The 25,650-nt window shown below is 46.8% G+C and overlaps 1 protein-coding gene across 2 annotated transcripts in view; it reads left to right on the top strand.

Moving 5' to 3' along the window:
- Positions 1-25,650, top strand: part of SFXN5 (sideroflexin 5) — a 160,596-nt gene that overhangs the window by 105,261 nt on the left and 29,685 nt on the right. The window contains exons 13-14 of one of the 2 annotated variants that reach the window (XM_067468441.1): positions 15,730-15,847; positions 16,182-16,271. In XM_067468441.1, the coding sequence (XP_067324542.1) occupies positions 15,730-15,847; positions 16,182-16,235 (172 nt within the window). In that variant the 3' untranslated portion in view covers positions 16,236-16,271. The remainder of the gene's footprint in view (positions 1-15,729; positions 15,848-16,181; positions 16,272-25,650) is intronic. The other variant, XM_067468440.1, reaches the window with a different exon arrangement.

Raw genomic sequence — 25,650 nt, 5'->3', positions numbered from 1 at the left:
ACCCCCCCCCCCTCGCCCCTCTCCGAATCTGTCAGCTGGGGCGCCGTGCGGTTAACTCCTGTCATATTTAGCCGAGCATCTCACACCTTCTCCGAGGCAAATGGCGTGCTGGAGCACGACACCCGATCACTCTTTTGGAGTTCCGAGAGCAACTTCCATATGGAAGGCTTTGCAGAACCTCCCGAAAGTGCCGGCGGCAGCTGCCACATTATGCAAAAACCCAACCACTAATCAACAACATGCTGAAAGTTGAATGAAGGTGTATTTACAAGATCCCTGACACGCCGCGTCTGCAGAGCAGATGCACCGTCTACATAACTTTTTATTTGCATGTCATTTGGGAGGAAGAGCCCCAGCCGGAGCCTTTCCTCCTCTGCATTCTCCAAAAAGGAACCCCCTTTTCCCGGCTGGGTTCTAGGATCTCCCACCCATCGGGGAACCCTTTTCTCTCTCTCTTGTTTGGAGAGTGCCGTGAGAAGCACTCTCCAAACAATGACCTTCTGGCAAGGAAACTAGTCCAATGTGGGCGAGGCAAAACTACGGTGAGGTGGATCTGGAATTGGTTAAATGGACGAACCCAGAGGGTGCTTCTCCCCAAGGCTTCCTCTTCATCTTGGAAAGAAGTGACGAGTGGAGTGCTGCAGGGTTCCGTCCTGATCAGGATCTTGATTAATGACTGAGATGAAGGGTTAGAAGGCAGGAGCATCCAGTTTGCAGACAACACCAAATTGGGAGGGATAGCCAAGACTCCAGAGGACAGGAGCAGGATTCAAAATGATCTTGACAGATGAGAGAGATGAATGGCCAAAACTAACACAATGAAGTTCAACAGTGACAAATGCAAGATCCTCCCTGTCTCTCGCTTAAACATCACTCGGTCCCTCGCAAAACAGCAGGTTCTCGGTGCCATGCGCACACCTATGGAAAGTGGAAACCTGATGCTGAAATGGGAGTGTTGCATGTCAGCCTGTTCAGCCTGTGATTGTGTCTGATGTTCATGTTAATGCTGATGTTCATGATGGGAATGGGGACGATGTTTATCTGTCCGAACGCATCTCCCTCTACGTTCCACCTCGGAGTCTGAGATCAAAATTAACAAAATGAAGTTCAGCAGTGACAAATGCAAGATACTCCACTTTGGCAGGAAAGAAGTGACAAGTGGAGTGCCGTAGGGTTCCATCCTGGGCCCAGTCCTGTTCAACATCTTTATTAATGACTTAGATGAAGGGCTAGAAGGCATGATCATCAAGTTTGCAGATGACACCAAACTGGGAGGGAGAGCCAAGACTCCAGAGGACAGGAGCAGGATTCAAAGGGATCTTGACAGATTAGAGAGATGGGCCAAAGCTAACAAAATGAAGTTCAACAGTGACAAATGCAAGATACTCCACTTTGGCAGGAAAAACGAAATGCAAAGATACAGAATGGGGGACAATGCCTGGCTTGAGAGCAGTACGTGTGAAAAGGATCTTGGAGTCCTTGTGGACAACAAGTTAAACATGAGCCAGGAATGTGATGTGGCAGGCAAAAAAAGCCAATGGGATTTTGTCCTGCATCAATAGGAGCATAGTGTCTAGATCTAGGGAAGTCATGCTCCCCATGCTCTATTCCGCTTTGGTTGGACCACTTTACCTGGAATATTGTGTCCAATTCTGGGCACCACAATTCAAGAGAGATATTGACTCTAAGCTGGAATGTGTCCAGAGGAGGGCGACTAAAATGATCAAGGGTCTGGAGAACAAGCCCTATGAGGAGCGGCTTAAGGAGCTGGGCATGTTTAGCCTGAAGAAGAGAAGGCTGAGGGGAGACATGATAGCCATGTATAAATCTGTGAGAGGAAGCCACAGGGAGGAGGAAGGAGCACGCTTCCTTTCTGCTTCCCTGGAGACTAGGACGCAATGGAGGAATGGCTTCAAACTACAAGAGAGGAGATTCCACCTGAACACGAGGAAGAACTTCCTGACTGTGAGAGCCGTTCAGAAGTGGAACTCTCTGCCCCGGAGTGTGGTGGAGGCTCCTTCTTTGGAAGCTTTTAAACAGAGGCTGGATGGCCATCTGTCAGGGGTGATTTGAATGCAATATTCCTGCTTCTTGGCAGAATGGGGTTGGACTGGATGGCCCAGGAGGTCTCTTCCACGGGGCTGCTCTTCCAATGGCGGCAACACGGGCGTCTTCCTTCTCCGATGCAACACAATGCTCTGAATTCAGAAAAGGAGGGATTGCAATATGTTCAGTGTCTTCAAACCTTTGAAACCAGACATGGGAAAAACTTTGGCCCTCCAGGTGTTTTGGACTTCAACGTTAGGATGTCATTAAACATTGAGAAAACCAAAGTGCTCTTCTAGAAGTCACCAAGCAATCCTTCTGCAATGCCAGAGATACAGCTTAATGGCGTAACTTTAGAAAATGTGGACCATTTCCCTCCCTCGGCAGCCACCTCTCCACCAAAGTCAACATTGACACTGAAATTCAACACCGCCTGTGCAGCAAAGCGCAAGGGCAGGTGTCTTCACTGTGTCTGGTTGTGATCCCCAGGTTGTGCTGCAATCACCAGCCATCCTCTCCAATGCCACAAATACAGCTTAATGGTGTAACATTAGAAAATGTTGACCCTTTCCGCTCCCTTGGCAGCCACCTCTCCACCAAAGTCAACATCGACACCGAAATACAACACCGCCTGAGCTCTGTGAGGGCAGCAGTTTTCTGAATGAAGTAGAGAGTGTTCGAGGACAGGGACATCCGTAGGGAGACCAAGGGGCTTGTTTATAAAGCTATTGCCTTCCTAACCCTGCTGTACGCCTGCAAGACGTGGACTGTCTACAGATATCAAGACTGAAATACAACACCGTCTGAGCTCTGCGAGTGCAGCATTTTTCTGAATGAAGCAGAGTGTTTGAGGACCAGGACATCCATAGGGAGACCAAGGGGCTTGTTTATAAAGCTATTGTCCTCCCAACCCTGCTATATGCCTGTGAGACGTGGACTGTCTACAGACATCAAAACTGAAATACAATACCGCCTGAGCTCTGCGAGTGCAGCATTTTTCCAAATGAAGCAGAGAGTGTTTGAGGACCAGGACATCCGTAAGGAGACCAAGGGGCTTGTTTATAAAGCTATTGTCCTCCCAACCCTGCTATATGCCTGTGAGAAGTGGACTGTCTACAGACATCAAAACTGAAATACAATACCGCCTGAGCTCTGCGAGTGCAGCATTTTTCCGAATGAAGCAGAGAGTGTTTGAGGACCAGGACATCCGTAAGGAGACCAAGGGGCTTGTTTATAAAGCTATTGTCCTCCCAACCCTGCTATATGCCTGCAAGACGTGGACTGTCTACAGACATCAAGACTGAAATACAACACTGCCTGAGCTCTGCGAGTGCAGCATTTTTCCGAATGAAGCAGAGAGTGTTTGAGGACCAGGACATCCGTAAGGAGACCAAGGGGCTTGTTTATAAAGCTATTGTCCTCCCAACCTTGCTATACGCCTGTGAGACGTGGACTGTCTACAGATGTCTACAGATGAGTTGAAGTCCAAAACACCTGGCGGAAGGCCGAAGCTTGCCCTTGTCTGGGCTAGGCACCAATCTTGCACAAAAGGCACATAAAAGGAAGCCCTTACTGTGCACCAGGGCTCTGTGGTTTGTGTCATTACTATTGTGGCTTCAGACTTGTTCCAGGGTTTCCATGTAATCCTCTGAGCTCAATACCAGTTTAAAACTGCATTAAAGGATCAGTGTAGCTGCTCTGCCCTAAGACACAGCAAAGCCAAGGATGCAAATTGCAGGGAAAGAGATTCGGAAGAACTTCGTGCCTGTGTTGCTTTCTTTCCATTTAGCATCTCCTTCCTTCCTTCTTTCCTCCCCTCCCCTCATTCTGATTAATGAATTCATTGTTGTTTCCCGACTCTTCTCCAGAGTCGTAGCTGTGTTAGTCTGTTGTAACGAAACCATGTACGAGGGAAGGCACCCAATAAATTGACTGAAGCGGCAAACTTATTGAAATTCTCCAACTGATTCCATTACTGTCGTCACTTTCATTTTGCAATTTACCTTTTACCAAACTTATTATTATTGACTAGCTGTACCTGCCACGCGTTGCTGTGGCCAACCTTCCCTCCCTCTTTCTCTTCTTCTTTCTTTCTCTCCTTCCTTCCCTCCCTCTTTCCTTCCTTCCCTCTTTTTCTTTCCCTTCTACTTTCCCTTTTCTTTCTTTCTTCCTTCTCTACCTGTTTCTTTCCTCGCTTCCTTTGCTCTTTGGTTCCATCCTTCCTTCTTCTTTCCTTCCTTCCTTCCCTCCCTCTTTCTTTCTTTCTTTCTTTCTTTCTTTCTTTCTTTCTCTCCTTACTACCCTGCCTCTTTCCTTCCTTCCCTTTTTTTCTTTCCCTTTTGCTTTCCCTTCTTCTTTCTTCCTTCTCTACCTGTTTCTTTCCTCGCTTCCTTTGCTCTTTGGTTCCATCATTCCTTCTCTTTACTTCCTTCCTTCCCTCCCTCTTTCTTTCTTTCTTTCTTTCTTTCTTTCTCTCCTTCCTTCCTTCCTTCCTTCCTTCCTTCCTTCCTTCCTCCCTTCCTTCCTTCCTTCCTTCCTTCCTCCTTCCCTCCCTCTTTCCTTCCTTCCCTCTTTTTCTTTCCCTTCCTCTTTCCCTTCCTCTTTCCCTTCTTCTTCTTTCTCTACCTATTTCTTTCCTCGCTTCTTTTGCTCTTTAGTTCCATCCTTCCTTCCCTCTTTCCTTCCTTCCCTCTTTTTCTTTCCCTTCTGCTTTCCCTTCTTTCTTCCTTCTCTACCTGTTTCTTTCTTCGCTTCTTTGCTCTTTGGTTCCATCCTTCCTTCTCTTTCCTTCCTTCCTTCCCTCCCTCTTTCCTTCCCTCTTTTTCTTTCCCTTCTCCTTTCTCTTTTTCTTTCCCTTCTTCTTTCTTCCTTCTCTACCTGTTTCTTTCCTCCCTTCCTTTGCTCTTTGGTTCCATCCTTCCTTCTCTCTTTCCTTCCCCCCCTCTTTCCTCCTTTCCTTCCTTCCTTCCTTCCCTCCCTCTTTCCTTCCTTCCCTCTTTTTCTTTCCCTTCTTTCTCTTTTTCTTTCCCTTCTACTTTCCCTTCTGTCTTCCTTCTCTACCTGTTTCTTATCTTGCTTCCTTTGCTCTTTGGTTCCATCCTTCTTTCTCTCTTTACTTCCTTCCTTCCCTCCCTCTTTCTCTCTTTCCTTCCTTCTTTCACTTCCTTCTTTCCTTCTCTCCTTCCTTCTCTACCTTTCTTTCTTTCCTTCCTTCTCTCCTTTCCTCCTTCTTTCCCTCCTTCTCTCCCTCCTTCTCTCCTTCCGTGTCCTAGTCTCCAAGGAAGCAGAAAACAAGCTTGCTCCCTCCTCCTCCCTGTGGCTTCCTCTCACGTATTTATACATGGCTATCATATCTCCTCTCAGCCTTCTCTTCTTCAGGCTAAACATGCCCAGTTCCCTAAGCCGCTCCTCATAGGGCTTGTTCTCCAGACCCTTGATCATTTGAGTTGCCCTCCTCTGGACACATTCCAGCTTGTCAATATCTCTCTTGGATTGTGGTGCCCAGAATTGGACACAAATGCCGGCTGAGATCTTTTGGCACGGCATCCAGTGCGCCAATGACCACTGGGACCACCTGTGCTGGTTTATGCGAGAGCCTTTGCCGTTTGATTTTGAGGTCTTGATAGCGGCTGAGTTTTTCCTGTTGTTTTTCCTCAATGCGATTGTCACCTGGAATGGCAACATCAATAATCCAGACTTTTTTTTCTTTTCTACAATCATGATGTCAGGTGTATTGTGTTCCAAAGCTTTGTCAGTCTGGATTTGGAAGTCCAACAGTATTTTTGCATGTTCATTTTCCACTCCCTTTGCAGTTTTATTATTCCTTTACCAATTCTTTGCTGCTGGCAGGTGGTCCTTGTGACATAAGTTCCAGTGATTCATTTGGGCCACAGAGATGTGCCTCTGTATGTAGTCCGTCTGTGCGATTTTCTTGCAACAGCTGAAGAGATGGTCCATGCACAGCTTCCTTGCACAGTCTGCATTTTGGGTCATTGGCTGATTTTTCAGTCCTGGCCTTAATGGCATTGGTTCTGATGGCTTGCTCCTGGCCTTCAAGAATCAATCCTTCTTCTGTCTCCTTCTTCAGGGTTCCATTCATGAGCCATAACCAGGTCTTCCTCCTCCTCCCCCTCCCCCTCCTCCTCCTCCTCTTTTTCTTCTTCTTCTTCTTCTTCTTCTTCTCCTCCTCCTCCTCCTTCAATGGTCCCTCTTCATCCTTTTTTTTTCTTGTCAAGAGCGACTTGAGAAACTGCAGGTTGCTTCTGGTGTGAGAGAATTTCTTCATCCTGGAAAGAAATGACTATTGGGGTGCCATAAGGAAGGTCTCAGTTCTGGTCAACATCTTCATTAATGACTTGGATGAAGGTTTAGAGGACCTGCTGGTCAAGTGTCTGGATGGGACCAAATGAAGAAGGAGAGCTAATACTCCAGAGGACAGGGTCAGGATTCAAAGGACCTCAACAGATTAGAGAGCTGATAGGTCAGTGGTTCTCAACCTTCCTAATGCCGTGACCCCTTAGTACAGGTCCTCATGTTGTGGTGACCCCCAACCATAACTTTATTTTCATTGCTACTTCATAACTGTAATTTTGCTCCTATTATGAATCGTAATGTAAATCATAGAACCCTAGAATCAAAGAGTTGGAAGAGACCACCTGGGCCATCCAGTCCAACCCCATTCTGCCCAGAAGCAGGAATATTGCATTCCAAGCACCCATGGCCATCCAGCCTCTGTTTTAAAGCTTCCAAAGAAGGAGCCTCCACCACACTCCAGGGCAGAGAGTTCCACTGCTGAACGTCTCTCATAGTCAGGAAGTTGTTTCTCATGTTGAGATGAAATATCTGATATGCAGGATGTATTTTCAGTCATTGGAGCAAATTTGGTACGCCCAAATTTGAATACTAGTGGGGTTGAGGGTGATTGATTTTGTCATTTGTCATTTGGTAATGCTGGACTTGCTGGGATTTATAGTTCACCTAAAATCAAAGAGCCTTCTGAACTCCACCAATGATGGAATTGAATCAAACTTGGCACACAGAATTCCCATGACCAAGAGAAAATACTGAGAAGGTCTGGTGGACATTGACCTTGAGCTTTTGGGAGTTGTAGTTCACCTACATCCAGAGAACACCATGGATTCAAGCAATGATGGATCTGGATCAAACTTGGCACAAATACTCAATATGCCCAAATGTGAACACTGGTAGAGTTTGGAGAAAATAGACCTTGCCATTTGGGAGTTGTAGTTGTTGGGATTTATAGTTCACCCACAATGAAATAGCATTCTGAACCCCATCAACGATAGAATTGGACCAAACTTTCCACACAGAACCCCCATGACCAACAGAAAATACTATGTTTTCTGATGGTCTTTGGCGACCCCTCTGACACCCCCTCGCGACCCCCATGGGGGTCCCGACCCCTAGGTTGAGAAACACTGTGATAGGTCAAAACTAGGAAAATAGACCCAAATAGTCCAAAACTAAAAAAATTAATTTCATCAGGGACAAATGCAAGACACTATGGTTTCCTCCTTTCTGTTTGAATTGTTGAGTGGAAAGGGTCTGGGGCTGTTAGGAATTGTGGGAGTTGAAGTCCAAAATACCTGGAGGAAGGGTCCAAGGTTGCCCATGCCTGGACCTATTGTTTACGTTGAAAGATGGGTGAGTGGGAGCTTCTTTAGGAATATGCCGGGTCCTCCAATGCAACTCTAAGCTATGCTGGGTGAAAAGAAAGCTAATTTAGTGCGGTTGCAGGTCCCTGTTGTCCTTCCAGGAACATGCTATCCATCATGGAGACATGCTGGAAGCTGGCAGGATGCGAATGTGTCTAGCAAGCGGTAGGCTTGCTGTTGCCTTCTGCCTCTCCCTTCTCGCTGACCTCCCTGTTTACGCTCCCAGCCTCCCACCGCTCTGTTTGTGCACGAGTCTGTACTTTCCAGTCGAGGATGACACTTCCATGAAGGAGGCAGAACCGTGGATGCCGATGCCGTAATATATATATTTTTAGCCCGCAAGGTCTCGCAAGAGTCCTTGTTAGTTTTGTATAACTTGCAACTGCGTTCAAGGGGTTGTTTGCATGCCACCGCCAGGCTCTTCCCCCACCCTTCCAGCAGCGTTTACGTCTTTCCATGGAGACGTAGGAGGAAAGAGACCTTGCAATTTGGTGGTGAAGGAACCCAAAGGGTCCCTGATTACTTAGGCCATCCCTCATTGTCCGAGTAGGATTGTCTTCCAAGATCAGTGTCCTGGCGGCGCGTCCGTTGGTGATGTGGAGCCCTATTCTTGATCTGCATCTTCAAGAGCATTGGTTTCCAGACGGAAGGAGGTCCCAGTCGGGGTTGGCTTGACGCGCCTTCCTCTTGGCACATTTCTCTCTTTCACCCTCCATTCGTGCCTCTTCAAATTCTGCAGCACTGCTGGTCACAGCTGATCTCCAGCTGGAGCGCTCAAGGGCCAGGGTTTCCCAGTTCTCAGTGTCTATGCCAGAGTTTTTAAGGTTGGCTTTGAGCCCATCTTTAAATCTCTTTTCCTGCCCACCAATATTCAATTTTCCATTCTTGAGTTCGGAGTAGAGCAACTGCTTTGGGAGACGGTGATCGGGCATCTGGACAACGTGGCCGGTCCAACAGAGTTGATTGCGGAGGAGCTGGTGGTCACATGCAACTCCTGGAACAATTCCATCAGCGCTGCTTCCGGAAAATCCTGCAAATTTCTTGGGAAGACAAGCAGGGAAATGTCAGCGTGCTGGAAGAAGCAAAGACCACCAGCATTGAAGCGATGGTCCTCCGTCATCAGCTCCACTGGACCGGCCACGTTGTCCGGATGCCCGACCACCGTCTCCCAAAGCAGTTGCTCTACTCCAAACTCAAGAACGGAAAACAAAATGTTGGAGGACAGGAAAAGAGATTGAAAGATGAGCTCAAAGCCAACCTTCAAAACTCTGGCATAGACACTGAGAAGTTAGCCCTGGCCCTTGAGCGCTCTAACTGGACGTCAGCTGTGACCAGCAGTGCTGTAAGATTCAAAGAGGTACGAATGGAGCTCTAAAGAGAGAAACATGCAAAGAGGAAGGCGCATCAAGCCAACTCCGAATGGGACCGCTTTCCACCTGGAAACCAATGTCCTCACTGTGGGAGAAGATGCAGATCAAGAATAGGGCTCCACAGTCACCTACGGAACCACGGCCAGGACACCAATCTTGGAAGACAATCCTACTCAGCCAACGAGGGATTGCCTAAGTAAGTTATCTGTCTTGCAATGGAAGCTCCTTCCTTGGAAGTGTTTAAACCAGGCATGGGCAAACTTCGTCCCTCCATGTGTTTTGGACTACAACTCCCACAATTGTGGGAGTTATAGTCCAAAACACATGGAGGGACGAAGTTTGCCCATGCCTGGTTTAAACAGAAGTTGGATGGCCATCTGCTGGTGGTGCTTTGATTGTGCTTTTCCTGCAAGGCAGAAAGAAGGGGGTTGGACTAGATGGCCCATGTCATCTCTTCCAACTCTATCGCTTTATGATTCTTCCGTAACGACCCTTTTTTGCATTTTTGATTCCGCAAAAGCATCTTTCGCAGACTCTTTCTTGATTTGGTGGCTTACCATCCACTCCTGTTATGGTGAAGTCAATACGGACTTTAGGAGGGTCTCCCCAGTAAGGGAGACCCCTAGGACCGCACCAAAGAGTGCCCATGACCTTGGCGAGCCGTCAGAGAAGCTTGATTCCAGCAATTTTATTGATATTAATAATTGAAATGACACTCTTGCCAAGGCGAAGAAGTGGCACCGAGGTTTATTGTGCGATTCAGCTGAAGCGGTGATCATTCGCATGCAAGCATAAAGAAATACATTTGGTACAGCGATTTATATAGAGTTTTCAAAGTTGCAGAGTTCAAACTTCCCGCCCCAGCCTCCCTGCCGCCCTCCATTGCGATTGGACAATGGGTGAACAGCTGGGAGGTGGCCCTCCCGCACCCGGTGCCTCCGGACCAATCAGGAAGCTCCAGCGGTCCGCAGGGTCCAATGGGGAGGCTTCTGCCATCTAGTGGCGATAGCAAATCAGAAAAGAGGGAAGCGGGATGAAAGGACACAAAGGAATCTATGAATGAATGTGAAAAAAATAATGCCATGTGGCCGGCGAGACAAAGGGGAAATCTCAAGCCAGCCTGATCTATTGTGTTTTGAGTGGAATGGATCAACATGTGTAGACTGGGGTGATTGTTTCTTGGTGGAGATAGCTGAGTTAATCAGAGCGAAGGCAAAAGGTTTTTCGAAGACCTTCTGTCCTTTAGGAGGAAATATGATTAAGATTTTTGCCAAAGGGGCAAGCTGAGGGCTGGACAATTCTTCTGAGGGCCACCAGCTGCCCAGGCTATTGTTCATGCAAAAGGAAGTTGTGGATAAAAAAATTCCTGGAATGTTTGGGGCTTTGTAGTCCCTTTTGGTGGAGTTTCTTCGTGTATATAGGGGAAACAAAGGTCAGAAGAAAAGGGGAAAGGCTTCTGCCACACAAAGAAATCAGAAAACACATTTCATATATCTGAAGTTCATAAAAGGCAAGATTTCATAAGGTTTGTCCATGTGGGGGGAAAGAGCGTCCATAGGGGATGGCTAAAACGCAAGGTCCTAGCAGGAGTTCTTGAGTGGCCCAAATGGACCTGGTGTCTCTGGAAACAAGCTTTGCTCCCCGTCCTTGGAGAACTACAGCTCCCGAGAGAGGCAGAGACCCCAAGGTCTAGGTATTCCCGAAGTTTCATGGGATTGTTGTTAAGACCTTGGCAAATTGACCAAGACTTAACCCCTATTGTGCAGTCTGGTACCTTTGTCCTTTACAGAACTATAAGTCACCATCCCTTGTTTGGGGGGGGGGGCATGCTCGATTTCAACGGCGGGGGTTTGTTTTTAATTTCTTTCTCCATTTATCTTTATGCAAAACGGGGATTAATTATCTCCAGCGGACTCACAAAACGAATTGTTTGTGGCTTGTTGGCCCTTGTTGCCGTGGTGGTGTCCTTTCCACTTCAGGGGATGGAGCCGAGCGTGCCAGCCCAGGCAGGGGCGCATTGGAACCCCACAAGTGTGGGGGCATGATGCAAATAAATGCCACATCATCCTGGGGGTGTGTGTGTGTGCATGGTCCCTGTGGCTTTGCGGCTCCGTGTTTGCATCAGCCGCAGGTTCTTTTTTTGGCTCCTTGCAACTTGGAGAAGAAGAGGAGAAGGGGGGGGTGGGGTGGGCGGCCCAGGCGGCTAATTGTGAGTCATTTAGGCTGAACTTTGCAAATGCTAGATATCCGAGCCCCAATTAAGACATTACACTTCAAGTGTTAATTAAGGCCCTTTTCTTCTCCGTCTTTTTCTTCTAATCGGTTCCGTAGCTCCTCTTAATTAGGAGGCCATCAATGCCATTGTCGTCCAAACTGGCCCGAGTTTAGAAACACCCAACGCGGAAGTTGCACCTGGGAGGCTAAATTGGGCGCTGATCATCTGTCGGGCCGCAATTAACAGAAGGAGGCCAAGGGGACTCCATAGCGAAGCCCCTCCCCAGCATTTGGACAGGTCTCTCCGCCCCACATCCATAGGGTCAAAGAATCAAAGAATCAAAGAGTTGGAAGAGACCTCATGGGCCATCCAGTCCAACCCCCTGCCAAGAAGCAGGAATATTGCATTCAAATCACCCCTGACAGATGGCCATCCAGCCTCTGCTTAAAAACTTCCAAAGAAGGAGCCTCCACCACACTCCGGGGCAGAGAGTTCCACTGCTGAACGGCTCTCACAGTCAGGAAGTTCTTCCTAATGTTCAGATGGAATCTCCTCTCTTGTAGTTTGAAGCCATTGTTCCGCGTCCTAGTCTCCAAGGAAGCAGAAAACAAGCTTGCTCCCTCCTCCTCCCTGTGGCTTCCTCTCACATATTTATACATGGCTATCATATCTCCTCTCAGCCTTCTGTTCTTCAGGCTAAACATGCCCAGCTCCTTAAGCCGCTCCTCATAGGGCTTGTTCTCCAGACCCTTGATCATTTTAGTCGCCCTCCTCTGGACACATTCCAGCTTGTCAATATCTCTCTTGAATTGTGGTGCCCAGAATTGGACACAATATTCCAGATGTGGTCTAACCAAAGCAGAATAGAGCATGGGGAGCATTACTTCCTTAGATCTAGACACTATGCTCCTCTTGATGCAGGCCAAAATCCCATTGGCTTTTTTTGCCGCCACATCACATTGTTGGCTCATGTTTAACTTGTTGTCCACGAGAACTCCAAGATCGTTTTCACACGTACTGCTCTCGAGCGAGGCGTCCCCCATTCTGTATCTTTGCATTTCATTTTTTCTGCCTAAGTGGAGTATCTTGCATTTGTCACTGTTGAACTTCATTTTGTTAGTTTTGGCCCATCTCTCTAATCTGTCAAGATCGTTTTGAATTCTGCTCCTGTCCTCTGGACTATTGGCTAGGTAGGAGTCTCTGAGTGGCACACTGGCGGGATTTTATTTATTTATTTGTCGTGTCAGGACAACCAGTCAATTATATTACATTTCTAACAGAACAAAGCAAACAAACAGACAAAATACAAAATTTGTGAGTTTGGTAGTGGATTAAATGTTCTTTGACCAGTATCTGGCCACTTGGAGTGTCTCTGGTGTTGCCGCAAGAAGGTCCTCCCTTGTGCATCATGTGGCTGGGCTCAGGTTGCATTGCAGCAGGTGGTCAGTGGTTTGCTCCTCTCCACACTCGCATGTCGAGGATTCCTCTTTGTGGTCCCATTTCTGGAGGTTGGTTCTGCATCTCGTGGTGCCAGAGCGCAGTCTGTTCAGCGCCTTCCAAGTCGCCCAGTCTTCTGTGTGCTCAGGGGGGAGTCTCTCATTTGGTATCAGCCATTGGTTGAGGTTCTGGGTTTGAGCCTGCCACTTTTGGACTCTCGCTTGCTGAGGTGTTCCAGCGAGTGTCTCTGTAGATCTTAAAAAACTAGTTTTGGAAGTACTTTAGAACCATTTAGAACCATGGATTGCCCAGGCCTAGTAGCCAACAGCCTCATTCACTGGTCCAATGGGCTTATGCTATGGGCGCATGCCCCACTCTATGAACTTCAAAATAAGGTTGCATTACTGGCAGGAAAAGCCTTAAGCTTAAAGCAGCAGCTATTTTTCATCCTCCCTTTTTCCTTTGACTCCACCTAACACTGGAATTCTATGTGTGTGCATGTGTGTGTGTATGTGTGTGTATTTGTTGTTCATTCGTTCAGTCGTCTCCGACTCTTCGTGACCTCATGGACCAGCCCACGCCACAGCTCCCTGTCGGCCGTCACCACCCCCAGCTCCTTCAAGGTCGGTCCAGTCCCTTCAAGGATGCCATCCATCCATCTTGCCCTTGGTCGGCCCCTCTTCCTTTTGCCTTCCACTTTCCCCAGCATCATTCCCTTCTCTAGGCTTTGCTGTCTCCTCCTGATGTGGCATTCAAAGGACTTCAGCTTTGTCTCTAGTCTCCTTCCCTCCAATGAGCAGCCGGGCTTTCTTTCCTGGAGGATGGACTGGTTGGATCTTCTCGCAGTCCAAGGCACTCTCAGAACTCTCCTCCAGCACCACAGCTCAAAAGCCTCTCTCTTCCTTGGCTCAGCCTTCCCTAAGGTCCAGCTCTCACCTCCGTAGGTGACTACAGGGAAGACCATGGCTTGGACTAGGCAATGGATCTTGGTTGCCAATCTGATGTCTCTACTCTTGACTATTTTATCGAGATTGGACATTGCTCTCCTCCCAAGAAGGAAGCGTCTCCTGACTTCCTGGCCACACTCTGCATCTGCAGTAATCTTTGCACCTAGAAATACAAACCCTGTCACGGCCTCCACGTTTTCTCCCTCTATTTCCCAGTTGTCAATCATTCTTGTTGCCATAATCTTGGTTTTTTTGACATTTAACTGCAACCCGGCTTTTGCGCTTTCTTCTTTCACCTTGATTAGAAGGCTCCTCAGCTCCTCCTCGCTTTCGGCCATCAGAGTGGTGTCATCTGCATATCTGAGGTTGTTAATGATTGAATGAGAGAAGACTGAGAGGAGATATGATAGCCATGTATAAATATGTGAGAGGAAGCCACAGGGGGGAGGAGGGAGCAAGCTTGTTTTCTGCTTCCCTGGAGACTAGGACGCGGAACAATGGCTTCAAACTACAAGAGAGGAGATTCCATCTGAACATTAGGAAGAACTTCCTGACTGTGAGAGCCGTTCAGCAGTGGAACTCTCTGCCCCGGAGTGTGGTGGAGGCTCCTTCTTTGGAAGCTTTTAAGCAGAGGCTGGATGGCCATCTGTCAGGGGTGATTTGAATGCAATATTCCTGCTTCTTGGCAGAATGGGGTTGGACTGGATGGCCCATGAGGTCTCTTCCAACTCTTTGATTCTATGATTCTATGAACCTACTGTACCTGAACCTGTTTGTTTCAGTTTCCTGATGTTTCTGATGTTGAATGCCTTGTTGCTTTTTGGAATCTTACCTATTGTTACAAGCATTTATTTCTACTGCCTTTTTTGCTACGCTTTAATAAAAAGGATTATTCCTTCACTCAACATGTGGTGTGTTTTAGTCAGAGGGGCTATTTCCTGTTCTGGAGTGCAACAGTACCTAAAATTCCTACTTGACAGATGCAACTGTCTTTTGGGCTGCAAAAGTTGACAGCAAGCTAGACAAATGGTTGGGAGCTTACTCCGACCCGGGCTGGCTTCGAACTCATGACCTTCCAGTCAGTAGTGATTTTAATGCAGCCGATTCCCAACCAGCTGCACCACAACCCAATCCAGCCTGAATGGCATTGACATGTCTTATATGAATCTACGCTGACTATATAATGCATTTGTTGAAGCTGTTTGCAATTTATAATGTAGATTTCAAAGTATGTATGTATGTATGTTTAAAATGCAGTAGCTATGTGCAGAGTGTAATGTATTCCTGTGTGGAAAGAGTTAACTGAACCATGGAGGGAATGGCATTCCTAGAGAGGTCATAAATCAAGTGTATAGAACAAATGGACGCTGCGTCGTGCGTCACTCTGGAATGCAAGAGGTGTGGACTAGTACTGATAACAGTTAGTGAGTTCGCAATGTTACCATCGGACAGTAAAGAAGTAAGTTTACAATGTGCTGAGTGTTATTTTATTTATTTATTGTGTCAGGCAGCCGAACAGTTGTGTTACATTTTTGACAGAACAAACAAACAAACATACAAAAGACACAGGGTTTGCAAGCTTAGTCGTTTATTAAATGTCCTTTGACCAGTCTCTGGCCACTTGGAGTGCCTCTGGTGTTGCTGCAAGGAGGTCCTCCCTTGTGCATGTAGCAGGGCTCAGGTTGCATTGCAGCAGGTGGTCTGAAGTTTGCTCTTCTCCGCACTCGCATGTCATGGATTCCACTTTGTGGCCCCATTTCTGAAGGTTGGCTTTGCATCTTGTGGTGCCAGACTGCAGTCTGTTCAGCGCCTTCCAATTCGCCCCGTTTTCTGTGTGCCCAGGGGGGAATCTCTCATTTGGTATCAGCCATTGATTCAGGCTCTGGGTTTGAGCCTGCCACTTTTGGACTCTCGCTTGCTGAGGTGTTCCAGCAAGTGTCATTTGTATTGCAGTGTAGATGGGGGTGTGTATTGGGCTCACAGAAAGAGGCAGGTAAGAAATAAAATGGTTACTGTTATGATGATGATTTGTCTTGCAGGACGTCCTTGCTGCGTTCCCGGCCTCGGCTGGGCCTGCCCGTCCAGAGCCTCGTGTGCCTTGCTGCCTTCGGACTGGCCCTCCCGCTGGCCATCAGCCTCTTCCCGCAAATGTCCGAGGTGAGTGGCCTCAACGCTCCTTCTCTCTCCTCTAATTTGTGAGAAAGAGACTCTGGAGCAGTCATGGGCCAAGTTTGGCCCTCCTCCAGGTGTTTTGGACTTCAACTCCCACAATTCCTAACAGCCGGTAGGCTGTTAGGAATTGTGGGAGTTGAAGTCCAAAACACCTGGAGGAGGGCCAAACTTGGCCCATGACTGCTCCAGAGTCTATCATACATTACAATAGTTTTAAATATCTATTCATATTGTATATTCTTCTCCCCTGTTGTGTCTCCCTTGGGAGCATCTTATGCTGATTTTATTTATTTTTTGCCATATTTTTATATTCATGTAGGAAGATTTGTCTCTAGAGCAGAGTCGAGTGCAGTGTAGCCAGTGCTATATATGAGCTTATGGCAGGAAGCAGGAGAGAACAGATGCAAAGGTAAAAAAGTAAACTTACTTTTACTACTGCAGGTAATACATGTTATATAAAAGGATAGATAAAGTGACCTAACTTTGGTAGAAGAGTTCCTGTTGCTGGCTCTCATGTCTTTAGGCCGTATAAAATCCAGAGGATCTGTTTTGAACTGGATTATAGAATCATAGACTCAAAGAGTTGGAAGAGACCTCCTGGGCCATCATCCAGTCCAACCCCATTCTGCCAAGAAGCAGGAATATTGCATTCAAATCACCCCTGACAGATGGCCATCCAGCCTCTCATAGAATCCTAGAATCCTAGAGTTGGAAGAGACCTCCTGGGCCATCATCCAGTCCAATCCCATTCTGCCAAGAAGCAGGAATATTGCATTCAAATCACCCCTGACAGATGGCTATCCAGCCTCTGCTTAAAAGCTTCCAAAGAAGGAGCCTCCACCACACTCCCTCCGGGGCAGAGAGTTCCACTGCTGAACGGCTCTCACAGTCAGGAAGTTCTTCCTCATATTCATAGAATCATAGAATCAAGGAGTTGGAAGAGACTTCCTGGGCCATCATCCAGTCCAACCCCATTCTGCCAAGAAGCAGGAATATTGCATTCAAATCGCCCCTGACAGATGGCCACCCAGCCTCTGCTTAAAAGCTTCCAAAGAAGGAGCCTCCACCACACTCTGGGGCAGAGAGTTCCACTACTGAACGGCTTTCACAGTCAGGAAGTTCTTCCTCATGTTCAGATGGAATCTCCTCTCTTGTAGTTTGAAGCCATTGTTCCATTGCGTCCTAGTCTCCAGGGAAGCAGAAAACAAGCTTGCTCCCTTCTCCTCCCTGTGGCTTCCTCTCTCAAACTTATACATGGCCCTAATCATGACTCCTCTAGCCTTCTCTTCTTCAGGCTAAACATGCCCAGCTCCTTAAGCCGCTCCTCATAGGGCTTGTTCTCCAGACCCTTGATCATTTTAGTCGCCCTCCTCTGGACACATTCCAGCTTGTCAATATCTCTCTTGAATTGTGGTGCCCAGAATTGGACACAATATTCCAGATGTGGTCTAACCAAAGCGGAATAGAGCATGGGGAGCATGACTTCCCTGGATCTAGACGCAAGGCTCCTCTTGATGCAGGCCAAAATCCCATTGGCTTTTTTGCCACCACATCACATTCCTGGCTCATGTTTAACTTGTTGTCCACGAGGACTCCAAGATCTTTTTCACACGTACTGCTCTCGAGCCATTCATTGTCCCCCATTCTGTCTCTTTGCATTTCGTTTTTTCTGCCAAAGTGGAGTATCTTGCATTTGTCACTGTTGAACTTCATTTTGTTAGTTTTGGCCAATCATCTCTCTAATGTGTCAAGATAGTTTTGAATTCTGCTCCTGTCCTCTGGAGTCTTGGCTCTCCCTCCCAATTTGGTGTCGTCTGCAAACTTGATGATCCTGCCTTCTAACCCTTCATCTAAGTCATTAATCAAGATGTTGAACAGGACCGGGCCCAGGATGGAACCCTGCTGATGGCACTCCACTCGTCACTTCTTTCCAAGATGAAGAGGAAGCATTAGTGAGCACTCTCTGTGTTCGTCCACGTAACCAATTCCAGATCCACCTCACCGTAGTTTTGCCTCGCCCACATTGGACTAGTTTCCTTGCCAGAAGGTCATGGGGGACCTTGTCAAAGAAGGCCTTCCTGAAATCCAGGTACGCTACATCCACGGCATTCCCCGCATCTACCCAGCTTGTAACTCTATCGAAAAAAGAGATCAGATGAGTCTGGCATGACTTGTTTTTGATAAATCCATGTTGACTATTAGCAATGACTGCATTTGTTTCTAAGTGTTTGCAGACCGCTTCCTTCATCTTCAGTCTACTAGCACATAGACAGTTCGACAGAACTTCCAGATATAAGGTGAAGTTGTCTGGTATTGACGTTGTTCCAGGCTCCAAGCGCAGGAGTTGGGTATTGTTCGAATATTGGTAGCAGTCCAGGCCGAAACTCCGAGCCAAACTAACAAGGGGTCTAACGTAGATGTTGAAGAGAAGAGGGGAGAGAATTGCACCTTGGGGGACCCCACATAGAAGCGGGGATCTATCAGACACTTGATTCATGTACTCCACACACTGACTCCGGTTTCAGAGAAATGAGTTGAACCAATTAAGGTCCTGACCGCAAACTCCGGACATGGCAAGATGATGAATCATTAGATCATAGTCAACGGTTGGGTATCAGCCAGCACGTCAACGACTTAAATCTAGACATAGTTTTCTAAGATCTACAGAGACACTCAGCAAGCAAGAGTCCAAAAGTGGCAGGCTCAAACCCAGCATCTCAACCAATGGCTGATACCAAATGAGAGACTCCTTCCTGGGCACACAGAAGACTGGGCGACTTGGAAGGCACTGAACAGACTGCGGTCGGGCACCACGAGATGCAGAGCCAACCTTCAGAAATGGGGCCACAAAGTGGAATCCTTGACATGTGAGTGTGGAGAAGAGCAAACCACTGACCACCTGCTGCAATGCAACCTGAGCCCCGTCACATGCACAATGGAGGACCTTCTTGCAGCAACACCGGAAGCACTGCAAGTGGCCAGATACTGGTCAAAGGACATTTAACCAACTACCAAACCACAAGTTTTGTACTTTTCTGTTTGTTTGCTTTTTTCTGTTAGAAATGTAATATAACGGACTGGTTGCTCTGACACGACAAATAAAAATAGTCAACGGTGTCAAACTTTGCGGTAAGGTCAAGAAGTACCAGTAGCGCCGATCCACCACTATCATACTGGCGACGAAGTTCATCTGTAATGGCAACCAGGACCTTCTCCGTCTCATGGCCAGGGCGGAAACATTCCCTGCTGTGGGAAACTGAACTTGCACACCCTGTTCCTCATTGTCTACAACAGGATCATTTTGAACCTGATTGTGAACTTGAATCCTATCATCCTTGTCAAAGTCACTCTGAGACCCCATCTGAGTCACAACACTATCAGTCTGTGGTTCCAGCTGAGTCACAACAATGTGTTGTGTGTGTGTATATATGTATGTTTGTGAATATATAGGAAAAAGTTGTCCCCTGGCATTAAGTCCAGTTGTGTCCAACGCTGGGGGTTGGACCTTATATCAATTTCTAAGCCAAAGAGACGGAATTGTGGGAGTTGCAGTCCAAAACACATGGAGGACCCAAGTTTGCCCATGTCTGTTCTACAGCATAAATTCACCCCAAGCTTTTTGAAAATGGTGGTGTGCATTAGATGCAATGAGACTCTAGTCAGTGCAGTAGTTCAGTGTTTTGGGAAATCTGTTTGCAAAGAAATCTGGTGCTGGAATGCAACCGTACATATTCATAGAATCATAGAATCATAGAATCATAGAATCAAAGAGTTGGAAGAGACCTCCTGGGCCATCCAGTCCAACCCCATTCTGCCAAGAAGCAGGAATATTGCATTCAAATCACCCCTGACAGATGGCCGTCCAGCCTCTGCTTAAAAGCTTCCAAAGAAGGAGCCTCCACCACACTCCGGGGCAGAGAGTTCCACTGCTGAACGGCTCTCACAGTCAGGAAGTTCTTCCTCATGTTCAGATGGAATCTCCTCTCTTGTAGTTTGAAGCCATTGTTCCATTGCGTCCTAGTCTCCAAGGAAGCAGAAAACAAGCTTGCTCCCTCCTCCTCCCTGTGGCTTCCTCTCACAAACTTATACATTGCCCTAATCATGACTCCTCTCAGCCTTCTCTTCTTCAGGCTAAACATGCCCAGCTCCTTAAGCCGCTCCTCATAGGGCTTGTTCTCCAGACCCTTGATCATTTTAGTCGCCCTCCTCTGGACACATTCCACCTTGTCAATATCTCTCTTGAATTGTGGTGCCCAGAATTGGATACAATATTCCAGATGTGGTCTAACCAAAGCAGAATAGAGGGGTAGCATGACTTCCTTAGATCTAGACACTATGCTCCTATTGATGCAGGCCAAAATCCCATTGGCTTTTTTTGCCACCACATCACATTGTTGGCTCATGTGTAACTTGTTGTCCACGAGGACTCCAAGATCTTTTTCACACGTACTGCTCTCAAGCCAGGCCTCATCGTCCCCCATTTTGTATCTTTGCATTTCGTTTTTCCTGCCAAAGTGGAGTATCTTGCATTTGTCCCTGTTGAACTTCATTGTGTTAGTTTTGGCCATTCATCTCTCTAATCTGTCAAAGATCCCTTTTACTCCTGCTCCTGTCCTCTGGAGTCTTGGCTCTCCCTCCCAATTTGGTCCCGTCTGCTAGCTTGATGATCCTGCCTTCTTACCCTTCATCTAAGTCATTAACAAAGATGTTGAACAGGACCGAGCCCAGGACGGAACCCTGCTTGTGGCACTCCACTCATCACTTTTTTCCAGAATGAAGAGGAAGCCTTGGTGAGCACCCTCTGGGTTCGTCCATTTAACCAATTACAGATCCACCTCCCCGGTGCTTTTCTCAATTTCTAAGCCAAATAGCTGGAATTATGGGAGTTGCAGTCCAAAACACCTGGAGGGCCCAAGTTTGCCCATGCCTGTTCTACAGCATAGATTCACCCCAAGCTTTTTGAAAATGGCGGTGTGCATTAGATGCAATGAGACTCGAGTCAATATGGTAGTTTAGTTCTTTGGGAAATCTGTTTGCAAAGAAATCTGGTGCTGGAATGCAACCGTACATATTCAGAGAGGTTGCCCCTCGAAGTCAGAAGTCAGGCATCGCTCCTAGTAGCATGGCATCCAAAGCAAGAGATTGAGAAGGATATGAACTCCCCATGGATGTGGGCCTGGATTCACACGAAGGGGCCCCTAGCTTTGCAGGAAGCCCCCATCCTTCCTTCCTTCCTTCCTTTGTCTGCAGGGGATGAAAGGGTGAGCAACAGCTGGGTGCTTGGGCGGAGGAGGAGGAGGATTTTGTGCCGGACTTGCCGCTTTGATCAGGCCTCTCATGGAAAAACAAAACAAAACCATTATTTGGGGTGAGAGGGGTGGGGCGGGGGTTCCTCTACCCCGTCCTAATTAGTAGCGCCACCGTTTTTTCTTAATTGATCAAAGGGGTTTCCCCGGTGAATGTGTGCAAAGCACTTTGAAGACTTTGTAAATGCTAATGGCGATGATGATGATGATTATTCCCCCCAGTTGTTTCCATGGGGGTGTTTTGTGTAGTCTGCATTTCTTTGCAGAAGGACATGGGGAGTTTGGCAACCTGCTCCCTGATCTGCAGGAATGTGCAGACCAAGCCGTAGCCAAGTAGGAATCTGCACCCAGGACTGGATGGCCATCTGTCAGGAATGCTTTGATTGTCATGGCCGAAATCACTGGGTTGTTGTAGGTTTTTTCGGGCTATATGGCCATGGTCGAGGCATTCTCTCCTGACGTTTTGCCTGCATCTATGGCAAGCATCCTCAGAGGATGCTTTGATTGTCTGCTACCGCATGACAGTAAAAGGCTGGAATGGATGGCCTTTGGGGTCTCATCAGACTCTAGGAGTTTGTGATTTAGAGCCTGGATAGCCATCTGTCAGGAGGGCTTGGATTGTGTCCTCCTGCCTAGCGGAATGGGGTTGGACTGGATGGCCTTTGGGGTTCCCTTCCGACTCTAGGATTCTAGAGTCCTAGGACGGAATTCCAACCCTGTTGCCAAACTGGCTCCTTCAAATCTATTGCTGTTGTTGTTGTTGTTGTTGGACTGGATGGCCTTTGGGGTTCCCTTCCGACTCTAGGATTCTATGTCTCCCAGAGTCCTAGGACAGAATTCCAACCCTATTGCCAAACTGGCTCCTTCAAATCTATTGTTGTTGTTGTTGTTGTTGTTGTTGTTGTTATTCTACTTGCACAAAAGTACACTATGTCACAGCAAACGAGATCTCTATGCTGGATTTCGCATCACAAAATCACAAGTCGAACCCTTCCCAAGCGTCTAGGGCTGTGTGATGTATTTTCGAGTGATGTGCGCAGATCCAAGTCAGGTGGTTTTTTGCAGTTGAGAGATCGTGATTTGGTCAATGTTTATTGTTTCCAAATGCCGGCTGAGATCTTTTGGCATGGCACCCAGTGTGCCAATGACCACTGGGACCACCTGGACTGGTTTATGCCATCAGAGCTTTTGCAGTTCGATTTTGAGGTCTTGATAGCGGTTGAGTTTTTCCTGTTGTTTTTCCTCAGTGCGGCTGTCACCTGGAATGGCGACATCAACCATCCAGACTTTTTTCTTTTCCACAATCGTCATGTCAGGTGTATTGTGTTCCAAAACTTTGTCAGTCTGGATTCAAAAGTCCCACCGTATTTTTGCCTATTCATTTTCCACTTCCTTTGCAGTTTTATTATCCCTTTACCAATTCTTGACTGCTGGCAGGTGGTCCTTGTGACATCAGTTCCAGTGAATCATCTGGGCCACAGAGTTGTGCCTCTGTTTGTAGCCCATCTGTGTGATTTTCTTGCAACGGCTGAGGAGATGATCCATGGTTTCATCCGCTTCCTTGCACAGTCTGCATTTTGGGTCATCCGCTGATTTTTCAATCCTGGCCTTAATGGCATTTGTTCTGATGGCTTGCTCCTGGGCTGCAAAAATAATAATAATAATTGTTGTTGTTGTTATCATCATTCTGCTGGCTGTTGTGTTGGATCACACGTTCGACACTTCCCAAGTGTCTAGGACTGTGCGATGTATCGGCAAATAATGTGTGCAGATCCCAGTAAGGTGGCCTTCTGCAGCTGGCAGGTGGTAATTTTGTCAACGCTGATTGTTTTTAAGTGCAGGCCAAGGTCTTTAGGCCCTGCACCCAGTGTGCCGATCACCACTGGGACCATCTTTACTGGCTTGTGCCAGAGTCTTTGCAGTTCGATCTTTAAATCCTCATCTCATGTCAGCTTTTCCAGTTGTTTCTCTCCAATCCTGCTCTCGCCTGGGATTGCAACATCAATGATCCATACTTGGTTTTTTAACACGATTCTGAGGCCAGGAATATTGCGCTCCAAAACTCTGTCAGTCTGAATTCGGAAGTCCCAGAGTAGTTTGACGCATTCATTCTCTGTAACTTTTTCTGGCTTGTGATCCCACCAGTTCTTTGTCGCAGGCAGATGGTCTTTGTGGCACAAGTTCCAATGAATCATCTGAGCAACGGTGTTGTGCCTCTCCTTGGAGTCTGTCTGCACGATCTTCTTGCAGCAGCTCAGGATGGGAAAGAGAGCCTTCTTTGGCCAGTTTCCCTTCTGCTCTGCATTGTGTTATTACGGTATTCCTCTGCATTGTGTTGTTACGGTATTGTCTTTTCCACGTGAAACAGATGATTATTATTATTATTATTTGAAACACAACAAGATGAGTCCACAGCAAACAAGATCACTCTGCTGGCTGTTCACACGTTGGACACTTCCCAAGTGTTGAGGACTATGTGATGAGCTGTTGATGGTAAGACCATCTTGATGGTAATAAGAGCTGTTCAACAGAGGAATATGTTTCCTCGAAGTGTGATGGAGTCTTCTTCTCTGGATGCTCTTAAAGAGAAGCTAGAAGATGACTATGGGAGATATTGAAGCATAGAATCCTAGAGTTGGAAGGGAACCCCAAAGGCCATCCATTTCAACCTCCTGTTGGAGCTCAGCCTGTGATTGTGTTTAAGGATCAGGATGTTTTGGATGTGGGGAGTGATGACAATGAGTTTCAAGATGGCAATGGTTTGGTCAATGATATTGAGAATGGCCAGGAGATCCCTATTCAAAGTGTAGTTTCTCATGAAAATGTCCCTGAAAGCTGTGGGGATGATGGTATGCTCCCTGAATTGCTATCAGAGAATCCCCATAATTTGGAACTTGAAAACAGCTCGGCACCTGGCCCAGCCGCAGAAATTAATGAGCAAATAGAAAGACGGGAGGAGATTAGTCAAAACAGAAGAGCCGAAAAGTGGTTTCGGCATTCTGCCAGGCTCAGAGTGAGAAAGATAAGAGACTTGAAGCTAAAGCGAAATCAATTTCTGAGTGCTTGGGGCATACCTTAAGAATGAGATAAAAGTCCCAAGTACAGTATATGTAGTCAGATGAAGCATCATTTGGAATCAAGTCAAGTTCTCACCCTTGTTTCTTGGAAGCTTTGCTTGGAAAGATTCATTCTTAAGTGCCTTTGTTTCATGGTTCTGATTCTTGGATTCTATGATTTTATATTCATGTCTTTTATATTCATGCCTGGAGAACAAGCCCTATGAGGAGGGGCTTAAGGAGCTGGGCATGTTTAGCCTGAAGAAGAGAAGGCTGAGAGGAGATGTAATAGCCATGTATAAATATGTGAGAGGAAGCCACAGGGAGGAGGAGGGAGCAAGCTTCCTTTCTGCTTCCCTGGAGACTAGGACGCAATGGAACAATGGCTTCAAACTACAAGAGAGGAGATTCCATCTGAACACGAGGAAGAACTTCCTGACCGTGAGAGCCGTTCAGCTGTGGAACTCTCTGCCCTGGAGTGTGGTGGAGGCGCCTTCTTTGGAAGCTTTTAAACAGAGGCTGGCTGGCCATCTGTCAGGGGTGATTTGAATGCAATATTCTTGCTTCTTGGCAGAATGGGGTTGGACTGGATGGCCCATGAGGTCTCTTCCAACTCGTTGATTCTATGATTCATGTTTCCTGGTTTCTTGGATTTTATTAGAGAAGTTTTTGCCTTTTTTTCATGGAGTTTGATGGACTATTTCCCTGGACTGCTTTGTTCCGGCTTATCTTCCTACCTAATTGGATTTACCTATTTCTTTAAAGTGCTTTTTTACTTTACTGCTTTGTTCCGGCCTATCTTCCTACCTAATTGGATTTACCTATTTTTTTAGGGTGCTTTTTTACTTTACTGCTTTGTTCCGGCTTATCTTCCTACCTAATTGGATTTACCTATTTCTTTAAAGTGCTTTTTTACTTTACTGCTTTGTTCCGGCTTATCTTCCTACCTAATTGGATTTACCTATTTCTTTAAAGTGCTTTTTTACTTTACTGCTTTGTTCCGGCCTATCTTCCTACCTAATTGGATTTACCTATTTCTTTAGGGTGCTTTTTTACTTTACTGCTTTGTTCCGGCTTATCTTCCTACTTAATTTGAGTTACCTATTTCTTTTAAGTGCTTTTTTACTTTACTGGTTTTTAATTATCTTCAATAAAGGGATTGTTTTCCTACTGAATGGCGTGGTGTTTAAAGTCAGAGGGCTTTTCCTGGTCTGGAGTGCAACAGTCCCTTCTGTGACAATATTGTTGGGCTAGACCAGGCATGGGCAAACTTCGGTCCGAAGTTTACCCAAGCCTGGTCTAGATGACCTTTGGAGCTCCTTTCTATTCTTTATTATTTATTTTATTTAGAATCCTAGAATCAAAGAGTTGGAAGAGACCTCATGGGCCATGATCCAGTCCAACCCCATTCTGCCAAGAAGCAGGA

The sequence above is a fragment of the Anolis sagrei genome, chromosome 5 (genome assembly GCF_037176765.1).
Source record: "Anolis sagrei isolate rAnoSag1 chromosome 5, rAnoSag1.mat, whole genome shotgun sequence".
Classification (NCBI taxonomy): Eukaryota; Metazoa; Chordata; class Lepidosauria; order Squamata; family Dactyloidae; genus Anolis; species Anolis sagrei.
The sequence above is the reverse complement of the archived record's forward strand: the minus strand, read 5'-3'. Positions and strand labels throughout refer to the sequence as shown.